Source organism: Thunnus thynnus, chromosome 19, assembly GCF_963924715.1.
Source record: "Thunnus thynnus chromosome 19, fThuThy2.1, whole genome shotgun sequence".
In the NCBI taxonomy this organism is placed as follows: Eukaryota; Metazoa; Chordata; class Actinopteri; order Scombriformes; family Scombridae; genus Thunnus; species Thunnus thynnus.
The window spans coordinates 2,210,372-2,228,450 of NC_089535.1; the positions used below are offsets into that span (position 1 = coordinate 2,210,372).

General features: G+C 39.5%; 1 protein-coding gene across 1 annotated transcript in view; it reads right to left on the reverse strand.

Annotated features, from left to right (window-relative positions):
- xpo7 (exportin 7) overlaps window positions 1–16,488 on the reverse strand; it is a 42,152-nt gene extending 25,664 nt beyond the window's left edge. Inside the window, exons 1-7 of the mRNA XM_067575022.1 lie at window positions 16,391–16,488; window positions 7,916–8,062; window positions 7,008–7,101; window positions 6,068–6,234; window positions 5,906–5,971; window positions 5,711–5,815; window positions 1,221–1,386 (exon numbers count right to left, since the gene is read on the reverse strand). Coding sequence (XP_067431123.1) covers window positions 1,221–1,386; window positions 5,711–5,815; window positions 5,906–5,971; window positions 6,068–6,234; window positions 7,008–7,101; window positions 7,916–8,062; window positions 16,391–16,423 — 778 coding nt within the window. The 5' untranslated portion in view covers window positions 16,424–16,488. The remainder of the gene's footprint in view (window positions 1–1,220; window positions 1,387–5,710; window positions 5,816–5,905; window positions 5,972–6,067; window positions 6,235–7,007; window positions 7,102–7,915; window positions 8,063–16,390) is intronic.
- Between the last annotated feature and the right edge of the window lie 1,591 nt (window positions 16,489–18,079).

Sequence of the window (18,079 nt, forward strand, 5' to 3'; positions counted from 1 at the left end):
CTTTTGCATGATCTGGTCTGCTTGTTATTGTTGTTTAACCATGAAAATCTTTTAGATACTGAACTCAAACACAACTCTTCTATCCAACTCTGTCACAGCTGAATATTTAGCTGATTTCAACAACTCAACTCTCACGTGATTTCAGAATGTGACTTCTTCATGAGCGAGACTTGGTGAGAAATGGCCTCGCTGCTGCTGCTGCTGGTGTGGGGGTTGTACATAGACAATAATAGGTGCAGCTAGGGATGCACGATGTTATCGGCACGTCATCGGCCGAAATTAACATTTTCTGCCGATTATGAGAGACTGATTTGGTGCCTTCTCCTCCGCCGCCTGACTGTGTTTCCCTCCACCGACTGTTTCACCCTGACGGTCCCGGTGTTTCCTCCGCAGGCTGCGCTTCACTCAGCTGCCCGTGAGACCAGCTGCTTCTTCTAGCGGAGGCTAGCTGGCTGTGCTTCCCTCCGGTCATGCTGCGGCTAACGCTCCGCTAGCCTCTCAGCTAACGTTAGCCCCGGCTCTCCATGTGGATCCAACTGGACCACCGAGGCCCTGGTTTGTTATTCAGGTTAAAGTGGGAAGAAGCAGCGGGTCTGACGGGCAGCTTGAGTGAAGTGCAGCCTGCGGAGGAAACACCGGGACCGTCAGGGTGAAACAGTCCACGGAGGAGCTGCTATGTTCAGCTGCACAGATAGGAAAACACCTCGACTGACAGGATGTACCACTCTGTTTGGAAAAAAAAAACTTCTTCTTTTTGGTTTATAACGGCGGTTGGCAACCAGCGTATGAGGTGCATTACCGCCACCTTCTGCTCCGGAGTGTGGACCAGAGATTAAATCCTACACATTAATCCTGTCTGTCTAATAAACTCAATGAAAACTCTACTGCTGCTCCCACTTGGCAGGTTCATTAAAGTTTTAATGCTGAGCTCCTGAACTCCAGTCTTCCTCAGTTCTTCCTTCATATATTGTCTTTCTTGATCATACTTAGTACAATCTATGCTTGCATGCATAATAGTCTCCTCAGCCAGCTGGAAAAAATAAATGTGCATAGATCTGTATCTGCAATCGGCCACAGTGAGTTGGAAATATCGTCAAAAAATCCGATATCATGCATCCGTAGGTGCAGCTGTTTTGACGCGTGCTGTTTGGCGGTGGTGTGTTTTGGCTTTAACTCTTTCCACAGTCTAAGTAAGATGTCTCCACATCCACTGCAGCTACCTGATCTCCATGACGTGGGGATCTGTACGGTGCACAGGTCGTCCGACGACTCGTCCGTGGAAGTTCCTATAAAGTCGTAGTTGAGGCAATTGTAGCTGAGTTTGAGCAGCTGCATCAGCAGACCGTGCTGAGATTCATCGTTCAGGTTCAAGTTCTTCCCCGAAGCCTAAAAAAAAAACAAACACATAAAAACTGTTTCATTCATTCGTTGCAGTGGTTTAATTTCTCTTCTTGCCGTCTGGTTGGGATGCGGCGTCAGCTCGCAGCAGGGAGCTGGTTTAACAGAACGATCAGCAAACAAGTTTTACAGTCGAGATACAACGATATCCTCTCAGCTGAAAGACATTCTCCATCTAAAGTCTGTACAACTTATTGTTTTTATATCAAAACGGTGATTTGAAAGAGTGGAGTTTTGAAATTGCTGCAATTCTAAATGCAACTTATACGATCAATAGTGCAGCTGAAGGATGTGAAAGTTTTAAGACGTCTGTTGTCTAGAAATGCTCTCAGCTGTAGATAATTAATGTTAATTCTGTGAGTTGGTGAAACAACAACAAAACAAACTACAAGCTAAATGATTTAAGCTCAGAGGAAGATGGTTTTGTGTGAGGAGCTACTGTTCACTAAAGACCAACAGAGTGAAGAGTCTGAACTCCCAGTTAAACCATTAAACCATAATCAGGTCATTGATTTAAACTTGGTACCATTAAAACCTGTATATCTAGACCTGCAGGATTCACTATGTTTATATGCACTTCAGTAACCAGGTTACAGTCGACTTTCTCCAGACAGCTGATTCCTTAACCGTCATGTCAAAAGAGAAACCAGGTTTCCATAATCAGGGAAGGGGATTAAAGAAACCTGGTTTCCACAGGTAGAACATCTCCTGGAGATATTTCTGATTCCTCTCAGTCTGCTCTGACAGACACAAACACCAAAAACAGAAGTCAGGAAGCAGCTTCTTCTATCACTGATCGTTAATATCTGTTATAAATAAGGTCGGCAGTAGAGGAGAAATCTGGTTACTCATCTCCTGCATGTTTACACGGATTTACAGTAACCAGATTACTACAGTAACATAACCTGGTGTCTCTGAGTAACCAGATTACTACAATAACATAACCTGGTGTCTGAGTAACCAGATTACTACAGAAACATAACCTGGTGGCTCTGAGTAACCAGATTACTACAGTAACATAACCTGGTGTCTCCGAGTAACCAGATTACTACAATAACATAACCTGGTGTCTGAGTAACCAGATTACTACAGTAACATAACCTGGTGTATCTGAGTAACCAGATTACTACAGTAACATAACCTGGTGTCTCTGAGTAACCAGATTACTACAGAAACATAACCTGGTGTCTCTGAGTAATCTGATTACTACAGTAACATAACCTGGTGTCTGTGAGTAATCTGATTACTACAGTAACATAACCTGGTGTACCTGAGTAACCAGATTACTACAGTAACATAACCCGGTGTCTCTGAGTAACCAGATTACTACAGTAACATAACCCGGTGTCTCTGAGTAACCAGATTACTACAGTAACATAACCCGGTGTCTCTGAGTAATCTGATTACTACAGTAACATAACCTGGGGTCTATGAGTAACCAGATTACTACAGTAACATAACCTGGTGTTTCTGAGTAACCAGATTACTACAGTAACATAACCTGGTGTCTCTGAGCAACCAGATTACTACAGTAACATAACCTGGTGTCTCTGAGTAACCAGATTACTACAATAACATAACCTGGTGTCTGTGAGTAATCTGATTACTACAGTAACATAACCTGGTGTATCTGAGTAACCAGATTACTACAGTAACATAACCCGGTGTCTCTGAGTAACCAGATTACTACAGTAACATAACCCGGTGTCTCTGAGTAACCAGATTACTACAGTAACATAACCTGGTGTCTCTGAGTAATCTGATTACTACAGTAACATAACCCGGTGTCTCTGAGTAATCTGATTACTACAGTAACATAACCTGGGGTCTATGAGTAACCAGATTACTACAGTAACATAACCTGGTGTTTCTGAGTAACCAGATTACTACAGTAACATAACCTGGTGTATCTGAGTAACCAGATTACTACAATAACATAACCTGGTGTCTCCGAGTAACCAGATTACTACAGTAATATAACCTGGTGTCTCTGAGTAACCAGATTACTACAGAAACATAACCTGGTGTATCTGAGTAACCAGATTACTACAGAAACATAACCTGGTGTATCTGAGTAACCAGATTACTACAGTGCAGGTAAAGACACTGATTAAAGGTCTGATATGAAACACATCATTTACCAGCAGTTTCTCATGTTTAATAAATATAAACGCCACTTCTGAATGTCAAGATTACATTTGAATATTACTGAGAATGTTGAATATACAGTGAATGTAATAACTTAATAAATGTGAGTCAGTTTTTCTATAGAAATTATCCAAATTTACGCCTCTGATTGACTGGTTTGAACCCTGAAAGGTCTGAAACAACAAGTAACTATTATCTGATATAATTCTGTTCATGTAGAAACAAGATAAATTAGGGATTATTCCTGGTACAAATTTATCTTGTTTAAAATGATGTAGACCACAAATACAGCTAAATAATCGCAATTTAAAATCACACTACTGGGCAGAAAAATCACAATAAAGATATTTTCCTCAAATCAGCCCTAATGTAATTTAAGCTTCTTTTTTAAAGCCCCATTAAATCCTGATCCTTTGTTTATTCTGCTCCATCTGTGCCAACATGTGTCATTAAACTGATATTATCCACAACTTTGTGGCTGCAGGGCGCGACCTGGCAGAAATTAAACGCTTACAAAGGTCTGCTGTGGGGAATTATTTTAAAAACAGGAACAGAAAGCAGCTCAGTGCTCTGGCAGTGTCGTCATAGTGTTCTCCACAGGATCCAATGTGATAATATTTAAAGGTTTCTTTGGTGTTCTCTAAGAGTGTTTTCATGATTATTTTCATATTTTTAAAACTTACTTATGATTTTCAGTTTGTTTTGTTGTTTTACTTTTTAAAAACACAGAAAAACATTAAAGAAAAGTTTTGACTTAGTAGTTTTTGATGTAGTTATTAAATTGTCAAATAAATTTTACATAAATCAGACTGGTTTTGTTGACTTATTATAATAATAAAGCTGATTGTGACATCTCTAGTCTGATTTTTTTTTAAAACAGGGCTGAATCACAGAATTACTTAACATCCACCCTTTTTTTTTTGGAATTTTCATCAATTTGGCATAACCAAACGGAAAAGCTTATAACAGAACTGTAAGGCCATAATGCATGAATGAGGCTTCATTTGAAAGGTGACATCTTCTAGTTTTTGGAAATGTGTTTGTTTAGCATGTGGTTAAAACACAAACAAAACTACATCAGTTCAAATACAGCTTTTGGTCCTCATTGATAATGAGTCATATTTGAATAACAATAACTAGGATATGCTTCATGCCAGAACTATGCAAGTCACCACATCCCTTCTACATCTTGTCAACCAAACCTGTATAAAACTCCAGACCTCTAGGCCAAACCTGATGGGAGCTTTTTAAGTTTGTGGTGTCACTGAACCTCTACCAAAATGTCTCCAAATTGTGCCAACTGCTTTTACTCGTTACTTCTGATGCTAAACCGCTCACAACTGTCTTAAGCGGGTCACCGGCAACCTGACATAGTCTATGTAATTCTTTAGAAAGTCTCTCTCCCTTCCCTTTGTTACTGGGTTACAGTTAGGCGGGGCTAAACTAGGGAATTTATTACGTAATAAATACCTGCCCAATCATATTTAAGAGAAAGATGATTGACGTGGCTATCTGGCCAAGTTGACTTCATAACACTTACTCTCATCTCCCCCATGAGAAAACAATGCAGTGCACTTTTCTTTGCTTTTAGCTAGAATGAGAATTCAAATTAGCCTGATATGGTTTGAAAGTTACTGTGTTAAGCTAACTAGCAGACTTGGGTACATCATCCAAATCTGTATTCATCACTGAGTGGAAAAGTAGCTCAAAAGTGTAGCATAGCAGTGCTAATGCTAACCGTTTCATGTATGTGAATGGAGAATGCTAAAACGATTAGTGTCATATTACGACAGATTTGGCTGGTCTAACCTGTTTTGCTAGTTAGTCAATTAGTCAAGCTTTCTAACCAAGTAGGGTCCATTTGATAGATTAGATTTATTCCATATCAGCAAAATGTTTTAGTGAATTAATAGAAAATAAAACGGTACTTGAGCTGAAAGTGAGCTGTCAATCAAACATGATCTGGACACGCCCACACAGTCCTGAGAAATGGTTCGAGCAGCCAAATGAGCTGTTTTTGAGTTTTCTAATAGTTATGAATGTTTATTTTCATTCAGATTTTTGTGGATGCTTAATGAGAAACTCAACTGATATCATATATGAATTTTAATATAAGGCTTTAAGAGGTTAATTAAAACCTGAGCGACACCTGAAACTGATTTACCTGTTTGAGGAGGTTGCAGGAAAGAGTGAAAATGTCGAAGAGGGAGGAATCTCTGAATGATGATGCAATCTTCCTATGTTTGGTCAGAGGATGTGTTGTGTCAGCCTGCAGAGGAAAAAAAACACACACAACATGTTAAAATAATTTAATTCAACACACACAGAAGGAAATGAAGGGAAGAAGAGATGAAGCTACCTGATTGATCTCATTCGTCAGCTGGGACAGGATGGTGACCCCGATGATGCAGTGCTCAACGCTGTCCTGTAAACACGCAGTTACACATCGACACGGTGACAAACAAGCTCAGAGACACGTTCACTCTTTACTGTTTTACACCAGATGATCAAACACACTCACCTGTAGGAAGCGCGTCACATCGGCGATGACGTTTCTGAAGACGTAATCATCTTTCTGACAGTCGAACCAGCCCAGTTTGGTGATCCTGGCGTACAGCTGGATCAACGCCTGGGTGACGAATGCTGCTAACTTTGGCCGCGTAGCCAAATAATTCAGCACATAGTTCCCTGTTCGTTAAAAAAAAGACAAGAAGAGCTTCATGAGATTCAGCACCAGATCACTAAAATTATATATAGTCTCTTAAAGATTTATAAGCAACCTCTTCTTAGTTTTGAAAAGAAGACGTTAGATAAGATTATAGAGCAGAGCTGCAACGATCCATCAGTTAATTGATCGGTGGAGAAAGTGAATCTGGCTGTGCGCTCCAGTAAAATCAAATTTGATTTGTCCACCTGACAACATAACAACAAACGCCGCCGGAGGTGCCGCCGCCTTCAACCAGACGACAACATGTGAGCAGTCTAACTTTTTTTTAAAAAACTTTTTATTGTTGCTAGGCTACCACCAAATCACCTGTCCTTAACCATGACGTAAACTCACTCCAGACTGCTGTATTCTGTTCAGATCATGATAACCAGTTCATAAACTCATACAGCTCCACGTATCCATCAACAGCCTCCACTAGTTTGTCCCGGACCAGTCTGGTTATCTCCACCGCCCGAAGTCCCGCCTCTCAATTCATCCGATTGGACGATGGAGGACAAAAAACGCAAATGTCGTTGTACGCTTTTCAGCTCTAAGTTAAAGATGTTTTTTTTTTTAACTCGAGGCGTCCCAGCGAGCAAAAAGCTTCACTCTCACTGAAAACGTTTACATAAAGCCGCCGCAGGCTGCCAGAAGCGCTCTGTCCGATCAGGACCTTAAAAAGCTTCTCCGAGTGGCCGTTGAAGAAGCCGGAGGTGCAGTAACGCCAGACTAAAAAGACAAGAGAGATACTCACGGATGTCGATGCGTTGCTCGAGGGGAAGAGGGTTGCTGGTTCGAGATACCAGTTTAGACAAACAGGTGGCCGCGAGCAGCTGAGAGTATGACGACTGTGAAGAGAAGAAACATCAGCAAACATCAGGTCAGGTGTTTCATCTGTTGGACGGATTGTTTCATGATCCCCAGAAGATGAATCTCACTGACTTTGATGATCTTCTGACTCTTATTCTAGCGCCACCATGAGGTGGACTGTTGTGATTCAAGGTGAAATATCTCCATACCTACTGCTTATTTTGTTATTGTCTTACTACTGCTAGAGCTGCAACGATTAATCAATTAATGGATTAGTCCATCGACAGAGTTTGATAATCTAATAATTGTCATTTTTTAAGTAAAAGTGACAATTATTCTCTGGTTCCAGCTTCTCTTTGTGAGAATGTGCTGCTTCATTATTATCTGAATATCTTTGTGTTCTGGACTGTTGGTCAAACAAAACATGACGTGTGAAGACGTCATGTTGAGCTCCTAGAAACACGTGATGGACATTTAACTAAACAATTAATTGATAATAAATCATTAGCTGCAGCCTAAACTACTATTATGACTGAAATAAAGCTTGAGTACCTCTAGAATATGTAATAAATGCATTGTGTGTGTGTGTCTATGCATTCATGTGTTTGTTGTTATGGATTTGATGGTAGAAGACGTTGCCTAGGCAACCACACTCTTGCATCAGTGCTGTGTTTACATCATCATTAGTCTTCTGGACATTATATTGTGTTGTGGTGACATTATGCAGATATGTGTGATCGTCGATGATCATGTGACCAGCAGGTTACGCTCACACAGACCCCCCCCCCCGCGCCCCCCCACTGAGCCACCAGGGACGTCACAGGTCAAACACTGCGTCCTGAGTCTACTCACACTGCCTCTCTCCAGCAGTAGCTGACATTTGCTGAGACAGTCGGGGCTGTTGGTGAACTCCACCAGAGCTTTCTCTGCCTGGTGTCGGACGGCGGTGTCGGTCGTCTCATACAGCTGCTTACATAGGATCTCCAGCTGGGCAAGGCCCTAAATAAACACAGAAACACGGAAGACACAGAGCTTATCAGTCAGCAGCAGGCAGAGAGATGTGCCCAATGTTAACGATCGTATAACAAGGAACAAAACGCAAGAACACAGAGAACAGCGTGTTCTTCACAACACGCTTCAGCATCCAGCTACACGTATATCTCTGCCCCCCCCCCACAAAACACCCCAAACAAACCAGTACAATCATATCAGTGGATATCAATAAACCACTATAAGTCTACTGATCAATCGACTGAATAATAACCTCAACTATTTAAATAGTTACGTTTACACTTCCAGCTTCTCTAATATGAAAAAAATCAACCAACAATTACTTTATTATTATTATTATTATTATTATTACATTTATTCATGCAGAAATGCCAAACATACTCTGGTTTTAGCTTCTCTTTCTTTTTTCTGACTGATTTGTGTGGTTTTGTTTTATGTGACAGTAAATCTTTTAGATTTTGGAATTTTGACAAAATAATAATCATCGATGACATATATTAATATCAGTAACTATTTAATTAATCGATTAATTGTTCGTGTAATTCTTTGAGCAAAAATGCCCCAAAAAAATCTCAGATTACAACTTCTCAAACTTTTATGCTATTAAACTAAATGTCTTCTGGTTTCAGACTGTTGGTCAAATGAAACTAAACTAAAGCTGCAACTGATAATTATTATCACTTTCAATTAATCTGCTGATGATTTTCTCGGTTAATTGATTAGTTGTTTGGTCCATAAATATCAATCGCTGCCTGAGACGACTTCAATGTTTTGTAAACAACACAAAGATCTTCAGTTTATTGTCATAGAGACTAAAGAAACCAGAAAATATTCACATTTAAGAAGCTGCAATCAGAGAATATTTATGTTTTTTTTCTAAAAAAAAATGACTCAAAACGATCAATCAATCACCAAAATATCTGGCAAATAATATTATGTCGGTCAACTGATCGATTCATCGCTGCAGCTCTAAACTAAACGCTTCAATATTTCAACCTTTATCAATATTTTCTGACATTTTATAGACCGAAGATTCAGCAAGAAAATCAGTAACGAGAATGAAAACAATTGACGGATGATGAACAGATATCAGATAATTAATCAGATAATTAATCACCAACTAGTTTAATAACCAACTAATCGTTTTGAGTCGTTTGTTAAGAAAGAAAAAGTCCAAATTCTCACATTTTTTCACTATTTTCTGAGACCAAACGGTTCATCAATAATGACAATAATTGTTAATTGCAGCCCTGCTGACATGTGTTTGCTACAACATGTGATATGATCCTTTAATATATTATATTTATATTCATAAAATGCACATTTGGAGCAGATTGGTGAGATAAGTGAACACTTTCCTGACACGTAAACAAAAACATGTTTAGAAGAAACAACTTTTTAATCTCATATATTTAAATGATAAATGTGGCCAGCAGGAAAAAAAAGTGCTGAGTCATGCTCAGTCACAGTGAGATGTCAGTTACTGATAAATCCAAAATGGTGGCGCACCCAGGTTAAAGATCTGTGCAGGTTTCCAGGGTCTTTCTCGGTGTATTGATTACTTAAAGGAGTGTGTGTGTGTGAGGAGTGTTTCGGGGGGGTGGGGGGGGGGAGCGTTATGAGAACAAGTGTGAGACGGTGTTTTATCTGCAGCAGGTACGACAGACTGACATCGAGTCCCGACACTCTGCTGACCGCTGATAAGAGCTCAGCACCAAACCCTGCCGGCGCTCAGACGTCTGCAGCAGCAGACTAAATATACCCTTCAGAGTTCACAGCGATAAACTCGCATCCAACCAGCTTATTTATGGCTAGAAGATAAAATTAAACAGTTGGTTGTTTTTCAAGCTTGATACAACAGGAAGTGTCTGTCAGGATTAATAATTTCCCCCTATTTATTAATCGATTAATAATTTCATTTATGAAGTGAAATAAGAGAGAAAATTATCCATTTTAATTTCCCACAGCCAGAGCCGGATAAACCTGCTGGGGGGCCCCGGGGCAAAGGTTTGTTGTTGGGCCCCCATTGACCCCCCCCCCCCAAAACTATACACAGCAGGACTCTAGAGATGAAATTAATAGATGATTAATTAGTTGGCAACATATTTGTTCATATATATTTGTTTATCAGAAGTTCTCCAGCAGCAGTTTATCATGATAATAAACATCTGCAGCGATCAGTCCAGCGACAGAAGATTAATCACAGACTATTTTGATAATCTTTTTTTTTTTTAAGGAAAAATGTCCTAATTCTCTGATTCCAGCCTCTCACATGTGAATATTTTCTGGTTTCTTTAGTCTCTATAAACAGTAAACTGAAGATCTTTGGACTGTGGACATCTGATGACGTCATCTTGGACTTCAGGAAACACTGATCCACATTTTTTCAGTATTTTCTGGCATAAAGACCAAATGACATGTGATATTACCCTTTAATATATTATATTTATATTCATCTTGGACAATGATTGACAATTTACGGACCAAAAGACTAATCGATTAATCAACAAAATAATTTGAGGAACTGGAACCAGAGAATATTTGCTGCCAATTAAGTTTCTGTCGACCGATTAATCGATTAATTGACTAAACGCTGCAGCTCCAGAGAACATTGTGGGGAAAAAACTCCACTTCACAGTTTCTCAGAGCGTCCGGTGATGTTTGTTCACTATGTTTTGTCTGACTGATGTGATCAATACTTCACCAAAGATCTGAGAAACTGAAACCAGAGAATATCTGACTTTTTTTTTGCTTTAAAAATGATTCATTCGAATTTAAATATAGTTTCTGGGAAATTTTCTGTCAGTCGACTAATTGTTTCAGCTCTGAACAGATGTGAAAACACTGAGCTTTGGATCGGCTGCACACATCCAGATGTGCTGCAGCGTCCGCCCGCCGACATGCTTTTTGGTTTCTAATTTAAAATCAAACCACTTCTATTTTCATTTTTACATGTGCAGCCTGACAGCGGACACGTTTGTTGGGTTTTCTCGTCTTTTACATTTCTGCTTTTATTCTACTTCCTTGTGTCCGGTTTCCTGAGCTGACAGCTTTGGGGCGGCGGCGGCGGCGGCGCCTGGCTCACTCCATTCTTGATTAAAAGCTGTTCTCGCTGCCTACTTTTCTCTTTTTAGAGCACGCCATGTGAAAATACTTTTCTCTGACTCGCTCATTTCTCCGACTGTTGTCTGTCGTCCCTCCTCTGTGTGTGTGTGTGTGTGTGTGTGTGTGTGTGTGTGTGTGTGTGTGTGTGTGTGTCTCACTGACTTACTGGACTGCAGAGATTTGATTGGCTGAGTAGCATCACGTGAGATGATTTACAATGTATGCAATCGGTCTCTGAAGGCCCAAACACACTGAAAGCGTGTGACACGTGCGTTTTGAAGTACATCTATTGTTTCTAACGGCCAAACACAAACCAAAGGCGTCATGAGGCGCGTCAAACTGTCTCGACGCCCCGACTACGTCCTTGTTTATGATTTTGGAGCGTCGAATGAGGACCGAGCGACCAAACAGAGAGGACATAGCGCCAGACAGCTGAACACCGGAAAACAAGAGAAACACAGAGAGACAGTATGGCGAGCGGTGATGAGAACGAAGCCTCTGAATGAGAGAAATGAAATGTTTTATTCTGATTATTTCACGTTTAACCATCAAACAGTCAACAGATGATTTTACTGTGCAAACAGACGCTCTTAGTTTCATTTTCCTCCACATTTCTCTTTTTCATTCATTCATTACATCCAACTAACGCAGCGTTAATACGAACAACCAAATATAAATCTGAGTTGGTTCTCTGCTGTTGGCGCCACAGGACGCACGTTCAGGCGGCTGAATCAGTACCGTAAAGTCTAGAAAAGCTGCGCCAGTTAAAATAGAAACGCTCAGTCAAAATTTAATACTTCTCAATAATTTATTAGATATATGTCCGGGTCCAGTTAGTTAGTGACCTCGCCACTATTCGATGACTCTAAACAATTCCACGATAGTGAGTAATCGCGTTCACACAGTGTATGAGTGAAGATAATTAGTAGCTCGTTGATATTAATGATCGTGAGCTCATAATGAAAAATCACTACAGAGGTTCTGCATGAAGTGATTTTTCTCGTCAACACGTTTAATAATTTTCGGTAATGAGAATAATTGTTAGTGTCAATTAACTTGTTAGTGTAGATGTAACTGTAGTATCTAATGAAGTAGTTTAACATGAAGGAGAAAGAATTATTAATAACAGTAAGACTCAGTGACGTCTTTGGGTCTGACACAGGAATATCAAAAACAACACAAATAAACACCAAGCCGATATTAGTTTAACATGATATAAAACAAAGTCTTCACTACTCATGATAAAACCTGCTAACACAGTTCAACACGCACAAGACGCAGCATCACATTTCATATTTTGTCCCAACAAACCAAACACAACACAAAGACATTCAGTTTATTGTCATAGATGACTGAAGAAACCAGAAATATTCACATTTAAGAAGCTGGAACCAAAGAATTTTAACCTTTTTTCTTTAAGAACGACAAAATAGTTCAGATTAATCGACTAATCGTTGCAGCTCAGATATAACTGCAATCTGGATCTCTTTGTTTTAGATGATTGGTTGGTTAAAAAAAAAAGACAAAAGAAGATTTAATCTCAGACTGTGGAAAACTACAACAGCCATTTTTCTTTGCTGTAATTAGCTTCACAAACCGAGCAGTTCATTAAACGGGGAAAATGACTTTAACCTTTTTACTGGACCTGCTGAAATTCTGTGAATTGATGCTCATCAAGTATTTAAACCCGTCGCTGAAGTTGAAGAAGCCGGTTTTACAACTTCCCTCTGTGAGTCACACAGACCGGCGGTATTTCTGACAGCCTCCCTCACACGAGAGTTACTACTTTCACTCTCAACAACCGCGAGGGATCAGACTCACAGCTGCATGAAATAATGCCGTCGGAAACATGAAACTTTAACATGAGTTAAAGCTCTACTGAGCAAATATGAGGGGCGGCTCCAGGAGGAGCGGAGCCACAGATAACTAAACATTTCAGTACACAGAAGTGTGATGAGACTTCGTTAAAGAGCGTACAGCAGGCTGGTGTTTAACGCTGCCGGTCTGTCATTAATTACAGCAAAGCAAACCAAAGGAATGAGAGATGGAAGCTATTTAACTTCACTGAGTCCAACTTCCTCTTAACAAGAGCAGCGTCTCATTAGAGCCACAAACTGAGGCTCTGCATGTACAGCTGCCATTAGTCAATTAATCAAAATTAATCTGCAACTGTTTTGATACATATCTGAATATTCAGGGAGGTTTTGGACTGTTGCTCGGACATTTGATGACATCTCCTCGCTCTCTAGGATACTGTGACTGCCATTATTCACTCTTCTCTGATGAAGATCAAATGATTAATCCAAAATGAAAGTAAACGCAGCTCTAAGTCTCCTGCATCACTATTACATGTGAGTCACTACAGAAAGCGTTTTGATCTTCCCTAAAAATAAAAACCCAGCGATGTTTGAAAACCTCGACGGCTGTTAAACAACACTTCCTCTGTTCTGAAGGTGTTTCCACAATCCTACAAGCACTCTTAAAACCATCTGGATGAAAAATGATTCACTTTGATGCACTTTAAAAACATTTTTAATCCGTTCTGCAATTTTTGCCTCTTTTTTCCCCCCGATTCCAACCAAAGATGACAGCTGGTGTTCATTCATTTAGTGTTTTTCTCATGTTGTGTAATAAAAGTTATTTATTATTACATCATTTCCTGCAACCTGGATTAGGAAACACACTTATAATTTATGAAACAAGCTTAATATCTTTACTGTGCAGGAGACTGTATGTCTTTTATTCCAGGTGGTTTGAAGAGTGTTTAACAAGCTATGTTTTTCAAACATCACTACAATGGTGACACATGAGATGCTCAAACTGAGGCGAGTTTTCGGTCACATTTCTGTTTCCAGTGACAAAAACATAACAGATTAGTTTATATCATCATCACTCACTGCATGATGCAAAGTTCAGTACTGGTGAAAACTTTCATCAGATCACCTTTCTTTGAAGCTCTTGTGATAAACCACCAGTGATGGAAAGTAACTAAATACATTTACACAAGTATTGTACTTAAGTAGTTTTGAGGTACTTGTACTTTACTTGAGTATTTCCATGTGATGCTACTTTCTACATTTCAGAGGGAAATATTGTACTTTCTACTCCACTACATTTATTTGACAGCTTTAGTTACTTTTCAGATGAAGATTTGACACAATGGATAATATAACAAGCTTTTAAAATACAACACATTGTTAAAGATGAAACCAGTGGTTTCCAACCTTTTTGTCTTTTGACGTCTTACAAAAAGCAGTGTGTAGTCGGGGTCACATTTCACGTGTCTATGAGTTGTTAACAGCTCCACCAAATAGTGATTTTTCCCTCTAAACTTCTCACATGCTTTCATTTCAATAAATGTTCAAATGATCCAATATTTCAGCAAAAATCAAAGATTAGAGAAAAAGTCCAAAAACTGAAAACAGATTTGTGTATCAGAACTTTGTTTTTTGTTCTTTCCTCTCCCATTAATCATCTCACCACCCCTCAGATTTATCTGCTGACCCTTTGGAGGGGCCCGACCCCTAGGTTGGGAACCACTGGACTAAACTAGCTAACTGTATATAAAGTAGTGTAAACTAGCTCCACCTCCAGCAGCTACAACAGTAACATGCTGCTCTAACACTGATGCTTCACTATTAATAATCTAATGATGTCATATATAATAATATATCAGTCAGAGGAACCAAACCACTACTTTTACTGCAATACTTTAACTACATCAAGCTCATAATACTTATGTACTTTTACTGCAATACTTTAACTACATCAAGCTCATAATACTTATGTACTTTTACTGCAATACTTAAAACTACATCAAGCTCATAATACTTATGTACTTTTACTGTAGTAGGATTTTTCATGCAGACTTTTAATTGTAATGAAGTACTCTTACATTGCTTTATTAATACTTTTACTTCAATAAAGGATCTGAGTACTTCTTCCACCTCTAAGATAAAGCTGGATAAGATCCAGAGTTAATGTCACTGATGCAGCTCCTCCACGCTGCACCGGTTAGTCCTGCTGCTGCTTGTTTCTAGTATGGAGGATAACTGCTGCTCATGTTGACAACTGGCAACAAAATACTTTCATTTAGTATCTAAACTGTTTGATTTGGGCTGTGATGGTGATTAAAATAAAGCTGACAGTTAGTATTTACTTGCTAGTTCAGCTGCCGCATTCAAAGCTACCAAGGCTATCACTACAACAATAACATTGAGCATGGAGTTAGCATCGAAACCAACACATAAACATCTTCCTCAGGACATTATGCAGGACCAGCAGAGGGAAACATTAGGTTTATAAATTCATCTTGCAATTTAACTTCATCCATTAAACCGCTTTCCTCTTCGCCTTGCAGCTAACTTCCATCCCCAAACATGTGTCCAGCAGCACGAAGCTAACGTTAGCCAGCTAAACAACAGCACCGCTTGGTTACGCACATAAACAACTCGGGAGTAAAAATCCTCCGGGTGCCTACGTTTCACTGCTTTTTAACTACCCGACACGGTGATAACATCCACCGGCATGAATCGTGTTTACCGGACAAACAGATAAACAAACCGAACCGTGTTTTCAAACCGGGGCTCGGGCGGGAGAAGTTGACGTCTTGGGGCTGAAGCTAACGTTAGCCTAGCATGCTAACAGAGACTCGTTTACCCTCACACATAAATATTTCAACTGTTTGGGCGAAAAAAGCTGAAAATACAAGTTTTAACAGAGCTAATATTCATATTATGAGTCTCACTGGCGCCAAACTGAACAGCTCGTGTTAGCGTGACAGCCATTTGTCCGCCGCCAGGTCCGTTAGTGTTTTATTGTTTACTTCAGTAAAATATGCCGATAAACCCGCCCGTTAACCCAGACATGAAGTGCCTCCATCGGACACAGACACCGGCGGTTACACGCCGTATAACCAAGAGGCTCTGGAGGTTCTCTTTCTTTAAAAGAGCCTGGAATCATCCTCGCAGCTAACGCAGGCTAACCCTGCAACAAGCCCAGCCTGAGCAATGACAGCAGGCCACAAGTCAACACAAGCAGGCGGACACATCCTTGTCTTTTACCGCCGGCAGCCGGAGCACCGCGGCCGCCTGCAGGCACCGGCCGCCCGCCGGCTCCGTGCCAGAGACACAGCAGCCGGATCCGCGCTCCGACTCATTCCCGCACACGTGGATAAACTGTCGGTTACAAAAACATGAAACCTCTGCTTACCTGCACATGATCCGCCATTTTTCTCCATTTCATGCACCTCTCACTCCCCCGCTTATGGGTATGGACAGAGGCAACAGCGCCCCTTCTGGCGGCGCCTCGCTACTGCAGAAAACTGTCATTTCAGACTGCCATTAAACACAGCACACAGAAAACAGAGAAAACAGATCAATATACAGGCAACAGATCAATACGCAAGAAAACATATCAACACAAAGAAAACAGATCAACACAAAGAAACAGATAACAGAAAGAAAACAAACTTTAAAGGACAGGTTCACAGTCAGGTGTCCATAGTAACAGTGAAAGAGGTTTTCCTCGCTGTAATCATTCCTCCTTTTCATACTGGATATTAAAAGATCCTTCAAATGTGCTTTCAAAGGAAATGATGGAGGCCAAAATCCACAGTGTGTCCACACAGTCATTTAAAAGTCTGTGTGAAGCTTCTATTCAGCTTCATCAGTCTGAGTTAGTCATATCAAGTGGATATCTGACACATTTACAGTCTTTTTAGCATCAAATTCCCTCTTTGTGTTTCCTCGGACAGTGTTTCCCTGTTGAGCAGCAGGTGGAAGTATAGTAACAAAAAGAGGGACTTTGGCACTAAAAAGACTGTAACATTGAAAGATATCTACTTGATTTGACTCATTTGGACACTGAAGCTTCATATTAGCTTCAGATTTTGTCCTTCATCACTTCCATTGTAAGGTCATTATGAAGGGATCTTCTAGTGGTCAGTATGAACAGGAGGAATGATTACAGCAAGAAAAACAGGCTCCTGACTGTTTTAAGACACACTTGAAGGATTGTGAAGAATTGTAAATCTGTTTCTTGTAAATGTTTCTGTGTTCTTCTACCACTCGTTTTGACTTGTTTCATGTAAATACAGTAAAAATGTTTATTGGAAATGGACATGATACAGACATACATATTTTTAATTTTGATAATTTCTGCTTTTGTCTCAACTATGGTACTTTAGATTTGTATGATGGTCAAATAAAATGCAACACAAGGCTTAAAAAAATGATATTCTCTTTGTTTGACTATATTATAGCATCAGAATAATATATTTATCTCTCCATAAATCCCCCAAAATAAAGAAGAGACCAATATTAAAGATTAGAAATGGTAACTTGTATATTCTGCAATGATACTAAAACCATATAACTAAAACTTTTAATTAACTGTAGTTACATCCTTTATCCAAAATATATCAAGTTTAGTGAAAACACAGTTTTTCAGAGCTTAAATAATTTGTTTTGTCCAACTAACAACTTACAGTCCAAACCTCAAATATGTTAAAATTACTACAATATAAAACTTTTCACTTAATAAATTAACTTAATTTTTAATTTACTTTCATGTGATTGGCCAGTTCTCTTTGTACTAATATAAACTTTGAACAAAAGTATAACTGCAATAGGCTGACAGTAAATATCAGTATTTTCTGAGTGATATTAAATGTTTGTGGCAGAGTTTGTTGTCCTGGAAGAAAAGAAAAAGTCAAACACAAAGAAAATGTTCAGATCTTCGTTTATCATTCTGTTAACAGACTGTAACATGTTAATTAGAAATAACTTGTTAGTGATAATAAAAGATTTGTGATGTTTACGGACGTCAGGAGAACAGCGCTTTGTAAAGTTGGTGCGTTCATGTGCGCCCGGAAAAACGGATACTGTGACACATGTACAG